Source organism: Heloderma suspectum, chromosome 12 (assembly GCF_057233095.1).
Source record: "Heloderma suspectum isolate Gila_16-S chromosome 12, 16-S_ref, whole genome shotgun sequence".
Taxonomy (NCBI): domain Eukaryota; kingdom Metazoa; phylum Chordata; class Lepidosauria; order Squamata; family Helodermatidae; genus Heloderma; species Heloderma suspectum.
In genome coordinates, this window is record NC_139469.1 from 22,334,495 (window position 1) to 22,349,470 (window position 14,976).

At 43.3% G+C, this 14,976-nt stretch overlaps 1 protein-coding gene across 1 annotated transcript in view; it reads right to left on the bottom strand.

Moving 5' to 3' along the window:
• Positions 1–14,976, bottom strand: part of LOC146336684 (ankyrin repeat and fibronectin type-III domain-containing protein 1-like) — a 524,472-nt gene that overhangs the window by 39,632 nt on the left and 469,864 nt on the right. Inside the window, exons 9-11 of the mRNA XM_084818734.1 lie at positions 5,670–5,871; positions 3,799–4,006; positions 592–786 (exon numbers count right to left, since the gene is read on the bottom strand). Coding sequence (XP_084674860.1) covers positions 592–786; positions 3,799–4,006; positions 5,670–5,871 — 605 coding nt within the window. The remainder of the gene's footprint in view (positions 1–591; positions 787–3,798; positions 4,007–5,669; positions 5,872–14,976) is intronic.

The following is a 14,976-nucleotide window of genomic DNA, read 5'->3' on the forward strand; positions in this document are numbered from 1 at the left end:
GCATTGCTACAAATGAGAATGCAGTACCAGAAAGAGTTGATTTGTGATGCAAGAAAAGTGAAGAAAAAATTCTCTTAGCTTAGCAGCCATATTAACTTTTGTAGTCAAGGACTCACTGTGGCCGTTACATTTGGGATTTGAAATTAATTTTCCTCAAAAATCAAAGGAGTGAGGATTTTACCTGCAACACTTGTTGTTATTTCAGTTAAGTTGGTATGCTGAACTAAATACACTAATTACAAGCAACCTCTGCCATGGTGTAATTATTAACGCACGTGGCCCACTATGATCTTACAAGCTACCTTCATTTATTATATCAACTAGCAGGGTGGAGAATGTTGGGCCTCGGTAGGAGAAGTACATTAATGTATGTTGATTAAAACAACAAGATGGGACTCCTCTCTTAGAGGTCCTTAGTATGGTGGTTGGCTTGGATGACCTTGAGAGCACTTCTCTGATTCTTTCTTGGAGCAACTCCAGAATGCAGGATCTGATTTTCCATCTGGTAACCCTGCAGTGACATGGACAATGTTCCCATCCTTGATCTACTTAGGTGATGGTGTGAAGCGCTCTGCTCCGCCAGACACTCACGAGCATGCTCAAATCCAGCATTCATGCGCTTGTAAAGCCGATAGCGCCACTCCCAGGCTTTCAGCTGTTTCTCCTTTTCTGAGCAGTCTGCATTGGGTACCTCATTCACCACTTGAGCAGTGAGATCGTTGACGCGCTGCTCTGCCTCCTGGACCAGTGTTGATAGGTGCAAAGACCGACTCTCCATACTCACAACTTTGCAAAAGGCATAGGGGGAAAGAAAGGGATAAAGTTAAGATGATGCGGAAGGAAGGAAGAAAGGAGAAAATCTGTGACTGCGAACAAATCTGCCTGAAAGTCCGCGAAGAGAACCCCTATGGCTTTACACTCAGAAAATCTCCCATGCTAAGCAATCCCGCAAGCCCAAGTGGCACACCTTGTTCTCCATTTCCCAAACAATATGGGATCAATTATTTGTTCAACACTGGTCCTAGCTATTAGAGAAAACCACAGAGCTGCTCCTTTACAAGTGCTTCTCCAAGCTGACTGACATTCTGGTCCTCTTAGTTGCAGATGTAGAGGGCTGGCTACTTACTCCCCCAGGGTACATCACGGAGCAGGAATCCCCTTTGTAGTCAGCACAGCCTCCCCACAGACAGCAGGAGGCACCCACCCTTTGCTGTCTGCGGACAGCAAGCCAGAACTGCCTTCGGATAGCAAGAACAAGCCTTTGGATAGCAAGTCAGAATTGCATTCTAAGGGTTGATCTCTAGGATCTATTTAGTAGGAACGAAAAGACTCCAGCAACCATGAAGCTTGCTGTTGGAGGGTGGCAGCTGTAATTCTCCTCCTGTTTCCTGTATTCAGAGAAAAGTAAAATAAAAGGGCGCACCTCTACTGGCAGAATCAGCATGAAAACTACATTTTGTTTGCATTTCTGACACTGAATGCAAAACCTAAATCGATTAAAATTCAGTCTTGATTTTAAAACAGCTTTTCTGCTTTCTGACTTGCATCAACAACATTCACACTTGCTTGTCTAATTCATATTAGTCATCATGACTGAAAATGTTTCTAGACATCATTTATGAAAACACCCTTATCCTGCAGGAAAACTCAAATAGCACTTTATGCTTCCCCCAGGGCCTATGGCTCTGCAGGTTTCCTGATGGATCTGGTTGCACCAAAATCTTTGCAAATATCCATCATATCACACCCATGCTTACCTGCCCCAGTTCTAGTGCCTTCAGTATGCAGCAAGGGACTTCAGCAATCAGTTGCTAGATATCCCCCCATACAGCTAGCACCTGGGACAAATGTCCCATCACCAGATGGGATGGCTAGGTCTTGTTTTGTTGCTGTTTTTTGAGAAGTAACATATGCAAAGTGTAGTAGACGACCCACAGCTGGCATACACATCTTTGCAAGCTGCCTGTGTGAGGTACTTGCCCTTCCGCAGCCAACGTGTGTTATGAACAAGAGGAGAAGACCCCCACTGAGGTTCAGCGTGCATACACTTTATTCACTGGAATCTCTTGGTTTGCCTGATTCCTATGGCCACACAGCAAAGAAATACACACCTCTTTTGGAGTTCACTACCTCCTTTCACTGAACTCCATTGCCAGCTAGGCCTGTGGATACTCTCTGTGTGGGCCACCCAGCAAGCAGAGACCCCAGTGGCTGCATCCAGCACAACCTATTTAGAGTGTGTGTGTGAGAACTTGTGGGAGAATATCCTGATCTCCAGGGACAGAGTGCTAATAAACACTTATTCAAAGTCACTCCCCTTCTGCTCTCCATTCACAGGAATGCCTTCATTTAAAGAAAGGGCATTCTGTTCCTGACCCTAATTCCAGTACATTAGTTTCTTCATGAGACAGACTATCTGCAAATAACTAGCAGCTGAAGATTTTCCTGCTGCTCTTAGCCAGTAAACTGAAGGGAGGACGAATTCCCTTCCTTGTTGTTATGTTCACTTCACCCGATCAGGCATTTTTAGAGTTTCTTGCAGCAAAGCAAGTTTTATTCCAGGAAGTCATCCCTGAGAGCCGGTTTGGACATTCGTCAAGTGTGTGGATTCCAGCAGTACAAGAAACTAGGCTTGAATCACTTGTACTTCTGCTGCCCCACTTCTTGTAATGTGCAAATCAGCTCAAAGAATCTGCTCCCCCGGAACATGCCACTGAGAGCTGAAAATGGCCACAGAGAGTGAAGTCACTCTCCTGCTGTTTCTGCCAGTGCTATCCCCCTTTGCTGTTGGCAGCATTCCAAACTTCCAGTCATGTCGATAAGGACAGCTTCTCAAGTCACACACTCCTCTGGCTCCTTTTTGCTCTAGCTTTCATTTGTACTACCTGAACCAAAATGAAGAGCATCTGAACAAGGTTAGCTGCAGGAGAGATGCCCTATAGGTAGGCTGACCACACGTACTGTTTTAAACAGGACAGTACCGTTTTTTTCATATTTCCCAACCATCCTGTCATTTTAATATAAATGTCAATTTTCTCCCGTTTTTAATTTTTTGTAAAAAACTGAATGTGTTTATCATAAGGCTCTATGCTAATCAATGCATGCAGTAAAACTACTAGCGTGATGAAAGAGGAAGTCCCATTTACTTTATCCAGTCAGGGCCAGGCTTCTTGAGCTAGCGATGATCAGACGACACCCCCTGGCTTGTCTGCAGTGGCGGGGAATTCAAGAGGCAGTCGCTAAATCCCATTCAGCGTGTGGGAGCCAGGAGGGTGAGTCTTACTGTTATTTCTACCATCATTCTGCCCATAGAGATTCTTTCTGCCCTACATTCAGTTTGATTCGGACTTTTCAGACTCATATTTTGGTTCAACAGGCTGTTAGCTATTTTTTTATTACAGCGAACTCTCCGGTGGGACATTACATAACCCCGTCCCATTTTTGTCATCCCAATATCCTGTTTTTGTCTCAAGGAAATATGGTCAGCCTACCTATAGGGCAATACCTGGCTTGCTCCTGTGTCTTTCATAGTTGCATGGCATATTCACTTAGTATAGGAGAAATCATGCTGCCAGACATTTTTGTGTCATAAAGGTACAGGAGCAGTTTCTGGGTCTGGAGGAGCCAGACACCTTGGATTTGATGATAGTCAACATAGCGATTTTCCACCGTTCACCAGAAGAGAGCAGGATTTGCATTGCTCATGGTACCAGGAAACCAGGATGACCAGAGTTGGTTAAGCACCTATGAGAAAGAGTTTGGTGGGTGATAAGATAGGACTATTGAATGGTGACTTACAGTGAGGGCTTTCCTTGCCTCCAGCCAGCAGCAATGTCTTGGCGATGGGTGAATTGTTCGTCATAATGGCAATATCCAGTGGCAGAAGACCCTCGCTGTTTGGGGTGTTAAGATCCAGCTCCTCCAGGCTATACTGCTTGAGCAGCTCCTGCACCTTATCAAGATCCTGCAGCTCAACAGCTTCAAAGAGAGCAGCATTGCCTTGAAACTGCAGAGAGGAGCAGAGTCACACCATCCTGCTAAATCTGAACATGCCACTCATTTCACAGGCTCGACTTTGCTCAGTTGCTTTCACCACATTAACAAGGTCAAACTGGCTGACACTTGCAGGTTGAGTGACTGCTCTCACAACCGAAGCCATATCTACCATATTCATAACACTTCTCATGAGACATAGTAAATATGGATCAAGTTGTAAGCTGGGCATGTGGCAAAGCATGGACACTTCATCAAATAATGAACAATTCCACTCAAGCCATATTTTCAGCTTATCAACTAAGCCCACCTGGATGAATTTGCTAGAGAAACCTGGAAGTCTAATGATACTAAGAATGTAAAGTGGGTTACTCATCAAATAGTTGTCCCTACGTCTTCTGTAGCATGATACAGACCTTCACACTTAATGATCTTTCACAAAGGCAATCATCCTCCACCCCCAAAAATGTATAAGACAATATCATACATACAATAACACATCTCTGTCACATTTGAGAGAGGGGATGGAAGTGGGAATTACTGAGGTATTTTGCATGAAAGGACCACTAAATGACAAACTCAATTTCTGCCTGCTTCTCCTGTTGCTAGGTACAGATGTAAACCTTTTCCTGATGAGTGCCATGCCTTTACATTCTGAACAGCATTTCTGTATATATACTGTCCATATTCATTTCCTGATTTATGACCGCTGTGGTGGCATTTATCTTTGGTGACTGGCTTCTGGAGTACTAACACATTTCGGGAAGAGTGAGTTGGAGAAAACCAGGTGAAAATTAACTGCAATTTATGGTAAGTTTGTGCCGGTTAAACTTAGGGGTATATTAAATATTCTAAATGTAATTGTTTTTCTCTTTCAGAATTTCTACTTTCAATACAGTGTTGGAGTTTTCTCCTAGAAGGACTATATCACTCTCAACCTATAAACAGAATTGGCTATTTTGCCTTATTGACCAGTACACAATTGAAAAATGTTATCTATTCAGGAAGTGAAACAATCTTTCAATGATACCAGTTATCAGAATTTGTTATTAGAGTGTATTATGTACCTTAAGAATTGTCTATAGGAGTTCTTGATGTAGACTATGCATAGTTGAAACGGGAATATACTAGTGTTCCATAGACTGATATGGTTGTTATGACATTGGTATGATTATTTGTATTGTGGCAGTGTATTGTGCCACATTGTGTTTGTATTGTGGCACCAGCTGCATTGTGGCACTTAAAACTCCAGTTCCACGACACAGGAGTGGATAGGTGGGCAGCCAAAACTGAAAGCTATTGCCACTTTGTGGCAAGAAGCACCTGATCTACCAGACATCTCCCTGCCACCATGGTATATATAGGAGTTGTTTTCAAGTTGACCCTATCTACCCTTGCCTCTCTTGTTCTCCAATAAAGAGCTAGGCTAGACAGATTTGCCATGGCATTTGATAGGAGCTTGATTACTTTTCAACTTCTCCAAGTCATCACCAGTTACCACTGTGTGAGCAAGGAATTGGATAGACATGGTAAAGCAACATTAAAGAGCAACATTAAACTGAAGCACCAAAATCAGGACACATTCCCTTGCACATATCCATTTCTTGTAATAGGATATGTAAAATTCCAAAAAAACACATAGCTGCTCAATTCGGTGGGTGGAGAAACATACTCACAAGGTAGGACTTGCGCAGCTTCTCCTTCTCACTTTTCCCTGCTAAGCTCCCTTCGTCAAATGACATGTAGTTAACTCGGAATTTTCCAGAGAGGTTCCGGTAGAGCCTCTTGGCAGCATTTGGAGAAGAGGGTCCCGGCTGCTTTCTAGACTGGGCCAACTGCAGGTCTCTTATTTGCTGTGTCATTTTAGGTGAGGAAGACCTGACGAACAGAAAGAAAAGATGAATGATGTTATTAGATATCTAATAAGCTGCAACACAGGTTTGGTTAAGCAGAGAGTTGGAAGTCCACTACTGCACTAAACATGTTAGTGCAGTAGTGCCCCTGCCTGAAGAAGAGTTTTGTGCAACTAAAAATGTTTGCTATACTGCTCTACCAAAATCATTAGCCCAGTGTAGGGTATTTTTTAATCATTTATGAATCTTCTCTGTAGTTCTTTATGGGTACTCCCTTATATCCAGTGGGTCTAGAGACCTGTATTGCAGTGACTGTGCCATGGATTTTAGAATATGTCTAGCATGGAATCTTAAAACTCCTACAAAATCATGAGAATTCATATTTCACTCTTTTAAAAGTGTGTTTGAATTTGAGTTGGCTGGTGTCTCCAGCACTGGGGTTAGGTGTTCTCTTCCTATAGCTCTGTCTTTCCACCAGGCCCCTATTTCTTGTCCTGCACACTTACAGTCAACAGAATGTCCCATAAGCCCTTTATTTATTTCAAATACATATAAGGTGCTTTTCAACATGCTCAAAAAAGCTTATAAAAGATAAAAATCCAATACATAAACAACAGGTTAAAATCAAGACAAAACAGCCACCAGCCATTACAAGCTTGGAATATACATTAATGAAAAAAGCCGTACGTCCAATGAAATCAGTAAGTGCCTTTCCTAAAAGTACTAAAAGAACTGGAACCTATAATCTTAAGAAGAAGGCCTTTCCCCTACCTCTGGGCCAGTGTTGTTAAATCCCTGCTTCTTGCTACAGATGACTGTACCTTACATAATGGAGGAATACAAAGCAGCAGTTGGCTTGCAGAACACAACTAGTGTGGGAGATGGTGTAGGAAAAGGTGGTCTCTCAGGAACGTGGGTCCCACATTGTGAAGCGTATACCTTCCAATTTTCGTTGGAGACATGTAGCAGTGTTTTGCACAATTTAAAGCTCCTGGGTTGTCTTTGAAGGGCAGTCTTACATAGACTGCATTACAGTAATCCAGCCCAAAAGATAATGATGTTATGAATCAACTTGGCAAGGTCAACTTGGTCTAAGAAAGGAGAGAGCCTGTGCAATGAATGTTACTGTTCCCAGTGCCAGGAAGAAAACAGTGCCTCATCAGCAATCATAAAATGGAATGTGAAAATTATGAAAACTTCTTCAAAAGCATCCAGTGTACATGACATTATTCCAACAGCAGGATTTATCATAACAAAATTTGAGCTTTTTGTTTTTTCATAATCTGTATGGTCCAAGCACCTTAAATCATCTCTTCCTTGTTTCCCTTCCCTATTTTAATTCTCCCCTTTTAATTTTTGTTTGAAGGTTGTGTTATTTGTATTGGTTCAAAAAACTGCAATAAAAAGAAAAATCCTAACTAAATCCCCAAAGGGGCATCACTGGCAGACCAATAAATAGAATAATTATTCCATTTGATACCGCCAACCTACATCAGTTAACTCCTTGTCTCCCTGCCCCGTGTGTGTGTGTGTGTGTGTGTGTGTGTGTGTAGGGCGGGGGGGGGGGCTCCTTGACCAACGCATGCAGCAAAATGAGGTGGGGATAAGGTGCTATACTGAGGTAGCAGAATGGACTGTACAACTTCGGACCGCAGGTGGAGGAATCACATTTTTTTTTTACATGAAACCCCCCACCTTCCTTCAAGTAGAAAACTAGCACAGCAGGAAATGGGCTGGGCTAGAACTATTCTTCCTGATGTGCTTGATTTGTTTTAATGGGAGGGGGGCATTTAGAAATAGCATCTCCACTTAACTGGAGAGCCACTGCAAGTTAGAATAGACAATACTATGATAGATGGACCAGTGATCAGGCTCATTATAAAGCAACTTAATACTTTCATTCCTCAGATAAATGCTGTGCATATCCTGCCTCTCATCTGGCAGATGTGATTTGCTGAGTTGTGCTGTTTTTAGCAGAGAACAGCTTCAGATCAATGCTAAGGGCTTCTGAAACATGGTCCTCATACTAAGAATCTATGTAGGTGTTCTTTATCATTTTTGTAGGACTTTCTGATGTAGTACTTCACAGTTCTTATCCCACGTATCTTAACTACAATGGGTGAAAGGCAGTGATTTGTCCAAGGGCACCCAGTGACTTTTGTAGTTGTGAGAGCTGGACTATAAGGAAGGCTGAGCGCCGAAGAATTGATGCTTTCGAACTGTGGTGCTGGAGAAGACTCTTACGAGTCCTCTGGACTGCAAGGAGGTCAAATCAGTCCATCCTAAAGGAAATCAACCCTGAGTGCTCATTGGAAGGACAGATAATGAAGCTGAAGCTCCAATATTTTGGCCACCTAATGCGAAGAGAAAACTCCCTGGAAAAGACCCTGATGCTGGGAAAGACTGAAGGCAAAAGGAGAAGGGGACGGCAGAGGATGAGATGGCTAGATAGCATCATGGATGCAATGAATATGAACTTGAGCACGCTTCGGGAGAGAGTGCAGGACAGGAAGGCCTGGCGTGCTATGGTCCATGGGGTCACGAAGAGTCGGACACGACTGAACGACTGAACAACAACAACAACAGAAATTATAATCAATCTCCCACTTTCAAGCTAACATTATACTACACTTTCCTAGTCCCTGGTATTAACAGTAGCTTAGGGAGCAATCCTATGGCCCCTAGACAGCATCTGGGGGGCCAAAGGATATTTCAGATTCCCCAATCTGAGGTCGGAGACAGCGCTCTGACCTCAGAGGGGGAATCGGAGCTCCAACCCCCCTCCCCCTTGCAGCTGGCGCAGAAAGAACCAACCCTGCTGCTCTTCGAAGTCAGGAACTCAGAAAAGGGGGCATTTTGGTGGGTAGGGAGGGGAGGTGACTGGAGAGGCCAGGATACGAGCAACTCTGAGGCATCTCCAGACTCCTTCCCTCCCCCTCCGAAGCACCCCAGCTAGATGGGTAAACCCCCCTGTCTAGCGAAAAATGCGGGGTGGGTGGATGGGGAGGTGAAGATTGTCTCCACCACTCCTCCTGCCTTGCATAGGATGATCATAAGCCTCTGAGTTTGGGGCTTACGATCATTGAGAGCGCAACCCATAGGATTGCGCCCTTAATTGAGTTATAATGTCTGCTGTCAAATTGGGACACAATAGGAAGCAAAATTACAGCTACAATGTTCTAAAGGGAGGCCAAGTTAACTCCATGACTATTTTCAAGCTGCACCAGCCTTGAGAATTTAAGCTGCAACCAGTTCATTGTCTCACACATTTAAATCTCATTCATTTCAGTGGGACTGTAGCACTTGCTACTGGAGATTAGACTGTAGTTGTTGTCTTTCAGACATGTCCACCAACTGTCCAAGCTTTGCCTGAACCAAAAGAGTGAAAATCGTATTATTTGTTTATAGATGAAAGAAGATCTAATCCTGATTCCATAATGGTGGTAGTGGTGGAGCAGGGTTAGCATACAACATCCCCTGCACCTCTCCTCCCCCAGTTTTAGCAAAGACACATCACAACACTCTCACTGCATACCCTGGAATAATTGCAGATTTTCAGAAAGCAGAGGAGGGCTACCAACACAGAGACGACACATGTCAAGCTGACTAAAAGGAGGCCACCACAAATAAATACTAATTAATTTAAGCTTTGAATAATTATTCTGCCTTAATTAGATTTGTCTGAAATGGTAACATGGAATAATTGAGTAAGGACATGTCTAGGTTGCAAGCTGACATGACTCGCATCAAAGAAAATAACTGAATAGAAAATTTGGGACACATAGGGAAAAGTGATCTTTTATTGAATCAACTCTCGTTGTAAACCACAAACATCTTAAACATGCATGCATTATGCTTAAGTCCAGCCTGTACCCTGCCCCCCCAGATTATAAATACTCCTTCTTACAAATCAGGGCACTGTCAGGGGTGGTGGCCCAGATGTACTCAAGCCAGCAATTTGGAGAGCTTCTAATGTGTGTGTGTGTGTGTGGGGGGGTCATTTAGAAATAGCAGCTCCCATTTAACTTCCAGTTATTCAAGTAGTCTGTGAGCAGCTTGGCCTGCACTGAGCAAACTATTGATCAAACTGAGGAGCCAGACCAGAGTGTCAGGGGTTGTATAAGGTGAGATGGGACCCTATTGGTTTTTCTGGTCATCAACCATGTTGGTTAATAGCACAGCTTGGCTTCTAGACACTTGCAATACAGTAGAGATCAGGACAGCTATAACCTTTGCTTGCAAGCAAAGGGAGGAAGGAGCTTGTGCCCTGCTGCCAGAGTCACCTGTCCAAGACCTCTGGCGCTTTACAATAGTGTTTTGACAAATGCTTACGGTTCTTGCTTACAAAAACCACAACAGTTAACTGGATTGGTCTTTATGGTACTACATCATCTTTTGTTTTCCTGAATTAATTTGTGATCCATGATAAATGTAAGACTGGTCCATTATACAGCCAGGAGGTGAATAGTGATTCATATATCCCAACAGTCCGTTGAGCTAGCTGGAATGAGCCAAGAAATGTAGGCACTGAATTGGTTTCCTGGGCAGGCTTGTGCATCAGTAAATTATAGTTAACATGAAACAACCTCAGGTCTGCGCAATGCTGGAGCAGCACATGCTGGAGCAGCGGCAACTCTTGTGATTATGTTTGCAAAGACAGCCCTGCAGAAGGCATTAATAGAACCGTCGCCTAACTCACTCAATCACTCTGATTTAATCTGAGACATTGTGGGATGCAGAATTACATTAACCATTTTATCTTTTATGATGCTGTTTTTAGAGCTTTGAAACATAGAGAGATTGGCTCCTGCCAGGCATTCTCCTGGGATAGGTTGTGAACAGTAACATGTCTCCCTCCAAAGGAGGATGAGCCCATGCTGCAGGAAAAAGATGTAATTCCTTTGTGCCTAGGCAGGAGAGTGAGAGTATGTGAGAGAACTCAGGCATTTCAGCAATGTCTTGGCCTATTATAGAAACTAGATGTCTCTGAGAGTAGAGGCCAGTTTGAAATAATTTGATCCAGCACTAAAGCTTAGTCATAGCAGTTGTGGATTTGATTTGGTGTCTCTCTGGTATTGTTACTTACCTGAACATATACAGATGGGGCAGTCTGGACATTTGGAACAATTGTTTCCTATTTAAATGAAAATCGATTGTGCATGCATACCTAGGTGGGTTCTCACATACCTTGACCACACAGAATTTTGTAAGCTTTGGTACATGTGGTCTTCACCATGCATATCAGCACACGTCTAGAGGCCTCATTTCTGAGAATATTCCATTGAAATGCACACCATGGATGCTGATCAGTTGCATGATTATCATGAAGAACATCAGTGGAAATGGCTGGAAATGACACCTTTGGAATGTGCCAATATTCATGGTGGGGACTCCTCAGATACAGTGTTCCGGGATTCGACAATGTCCCACATCAAGAACACCTAAGGGAACTTAAGCAGGCATCAGATAAGAGGCCAGGTCATCTTATGGCTTGGGAACTAGCTAAAGAAACAAAGCATAGGAATGAATGGGCAACTTTCACAATGGTGTAGGTAAACACTGGAATCCCACTGGAATTTGTGCTTTTTAATTTATCCACATAATCTAAAGGCCTGGTTTCAGAAAGGTCTGAATTCAGTGAAACAGTATAGGCTCATTAGTGTAAATACTTATTATGACACTATATAGTTTTTCTAAAATTACACTGACACCAGTGATGTTTGAAAATGAGTGTCAACATTAGTGATGCTTCCAAAACTCGAAATTAGCCAGTTCATAAGTCGAATCTAATGGGTTCGTAATTCCCAAATGTACAATAAGCCCAGACTTCAGTCTACAGACCTTCACTATTTCCAAAATCGAAACTGAGATTATGACTAAATGTCTATTTTCTGTGCCATCTACACGGCTAAGCAACCTAATTCCGACATCCTCATGAATGCTCAGAGGTTTGTTGCTGTAACCCTTTACTTTAACCCTTGAGTTACCCTTTGCCAAAGGAACCAATCAGTTTAAAAGGTGGCTTGGGACCAGAGAACTGACGGGCACCCCACTCTGGTCACATCCATCAGCTAGGAGACCAAGGGCCACTAGGAGCCTGCACCTCCCACCTCCCAGAGGAACATTGCTGCAAGGGAGAGGCCAGCCTGGATCCATCCATCTGCCAGAGAAGGAGCTGCCTCTTTGGTGCTTGCTTTCCTTTTCCTTCTCCATTCCTTTTTCTTTATCATCTCTATTAGACTGGAAGCCTACAGGCAGGGACTGTCTTATCTTTCAATATATGAACAGCACTTAGAAAATTGTAGGTGCTTTGGCAGTGTTAAATAATAACCATCATACATCACACATACACTTGGATCTGAAATCATACATCAATTGTGTTAGAAGAAAGAGTCTCATAGATTTGTATCCACCCCATGTTCCACATTATTCTCTTATATTTGGTTGTTTCTTTCTTTGGTAAGTAAAAGTTTAGATGTGGGTGGTTGGTGGCACTGGGAGGGATCTTGGAAATGCAATGTTTTTTCTGTGTGGTTATTTGCTGAACTCACATATTTAACTTGCAATCACGAGTGAGTTACAGAATTGAGTGGTGCTGTGTGTGTGTGGGGGTACCTCCACCCATGGGTCTTTCTTGATCTTGTATTGTAAACAAAGCACATGTGATAATAGCCAGTCCAAGAATGATACTTCATGATGTATGATGTGATACACAGGGTTGGAAAACAATGTCATTTTACACATGACACATTCCCAAGATGAATTTAGGTGATGTGCATGTGAAAAAAATGCAAAGATACTACAAAACTGTCAGGGTTCTGCCATGCCCAGACCTGGAACCTGGTATTACATTACCACGGTGGATTGGTGGAGGGAGTAGCTTCCTTCCCCCAAACAGACCCACACACACACAATGACTCTGAGCAGCCTTTGGACCCAGACATGACAGCCACAGGACCACTAGCCTCCACACTAGACACCTGGGTTCCTTCCCGGGTCTCAGACTACCCCTCATCAGTTCCAGGTACACAGGAATAGAAGAGATGCCAGGCAGGCCTGTCAGGACACTAGTGAAATGCCCAGCCGGCCCCACATCAGTCTACTTTGGAAGATAAGGATGGGCATGGAAGCACTTGCCCAGACCCAGGCCTAGCTGAGAACCAGGAAGGGGTGGTATCTCCAGCTCCTGTATAGGCCTTCTGTTTGAACTGCATCAGTGCTGAAGCAACAGTATCCTTAGAGATCCAAGCTCCAATGCAAAGCGTTCCTGAACTGGGGAAACACAAATCTTGTAATAACAGAACTTTCATCTGAGTTTATAATGTTGGATTCCTAAGTTAGCAAGCAAGTTATAAATCAAGACAGGGTCACTCTGCCCATCACTAGTTAGTATTAGAAGAGGCCAAAACGAAACTGGAAACTCAAACAGCCAAATATATACAAAATCAATGTTCTTACAAACAACAAAAATAGCTCAAATTGCAGCCAATCTTTTATGTTAATAGCTTTGGATGCTTTCTGCAACTACCCATTAGTCATTTACCTTGTGTAGCTAAAAGACAGACAAAAGATTGTCTAAAACTGCCATCTGGGTCCATAGCTGGACAGGGGGGGTGGAATTCAATTCCTCCTTGGTACAAGTCTAACGCTGTGGACCATACCATACTAGCTGCCAATTTAACAAAAGTTCTTGCTGGAGAATTCAAGAGCGCCATGAATACACTTTAGTTCAATGCATTTAGAATCAAGGGATGGTTCTTCAAGAACAACTCAACCAGGTTCTTCAGAAGAAATACAGTTTCACTTACTCTCTGGTAAAGTAGGCCCTAAGTAAGTGCTTCTTGACCTGAAATCCGCTAGGCCATAGTACACAAATTCCTGTGTACTTTGAAGTTTCCTCTCTACTCATTTCCTGCCCTGATACTGTCCCTCCCTTCCTGTCTTTTATAATGAGCTCAAACCATTTTCCTTAAGCCTGACTCTTTCCTACACACATTTTCTCTTCTTAAAGACACATGCTACTGGTGTGATCCCCTCCATGGATCACTGCCTTGTTGTGGCGAAGGGGCTTGCGTAACTCAGTGAAGCCTTAAGCTATGCTGTGCAGGGCCACCCAAGATGGACAGGTCATGGTGGAGAGTTCTGACAAAATGTGGTCCACTGGAGAAGGAAATGGCAACCCACTCCAGTATTCTTGCCAAGAAAACCCCATGGAACGTATCACAAGGCTAAAAGATATGACACCGGAAGATGAGCCCCTCAGGTCGGAAGGTGTCCGATATACTACTGGGGAAGAGCAGAGGGAATTTCCAGGTAGCTCCAGAAAGAGTGAAGCGGCTGGGCCAAAGCCGAAAGGACACTCAGCTGTGGATGTGTCTGGTGGTGAAAAGAAAATCCGATGCTGTAAAGAACAATATTGTTTAGGAACCTGGAATGTAAGATCAGTGAATCAAGGTATGCTGGAGCTGGTCAGACGTGAGATGGCAAGATTGAACATCGACATCTTGGGAATCAGCGAACTAAAATGGACAAGCATGGGCGAATTTAATTCAGGTGACCATTATATCTACTACTGTGGGCAAGAATCCCTTAGAAGAAATGGAGTAGCACTCATAGTCAATAAAAGGGTGGGAAAAGCAGTACTGGGGTACAATCTCAAAAACAATAGAATGATCTCAGTACGAATCCAAGGCAAACCATTCAATATCACAGTAATTCCAGTCTATGCCCCAACCACTGATGCCGAAGAAGCTGAGCTTGATCAGTTCTATGAAGACCTACAACACCTTCTGGAACTAACACGAAAAAAAGATGTCCTCTTCATCATAGGGGATTGAAATGCTAAAGTAGGAAGTCAAGAAATCACCGGGATAACAGGCAAGCATGGCCTTGGTGTACAAAATGAAGCAGGACAAAGGCTAATAGAGTTTTGCCAAGAGAACACGCTGATCATAGCAAACACGCTTTTCCAACAGCACAAGAGGCGACCCTACACATGGACATCACCAGATGGTCAATATCGAAATCAGATTGATTATGTCCTTTGCAGCCAAAGATGGAGAAGCTCTATACAGTCAGTAAAAACAAGACCTGGAGCTGACTGTGGCTCAGATCATGAGCTGCTTCTTGC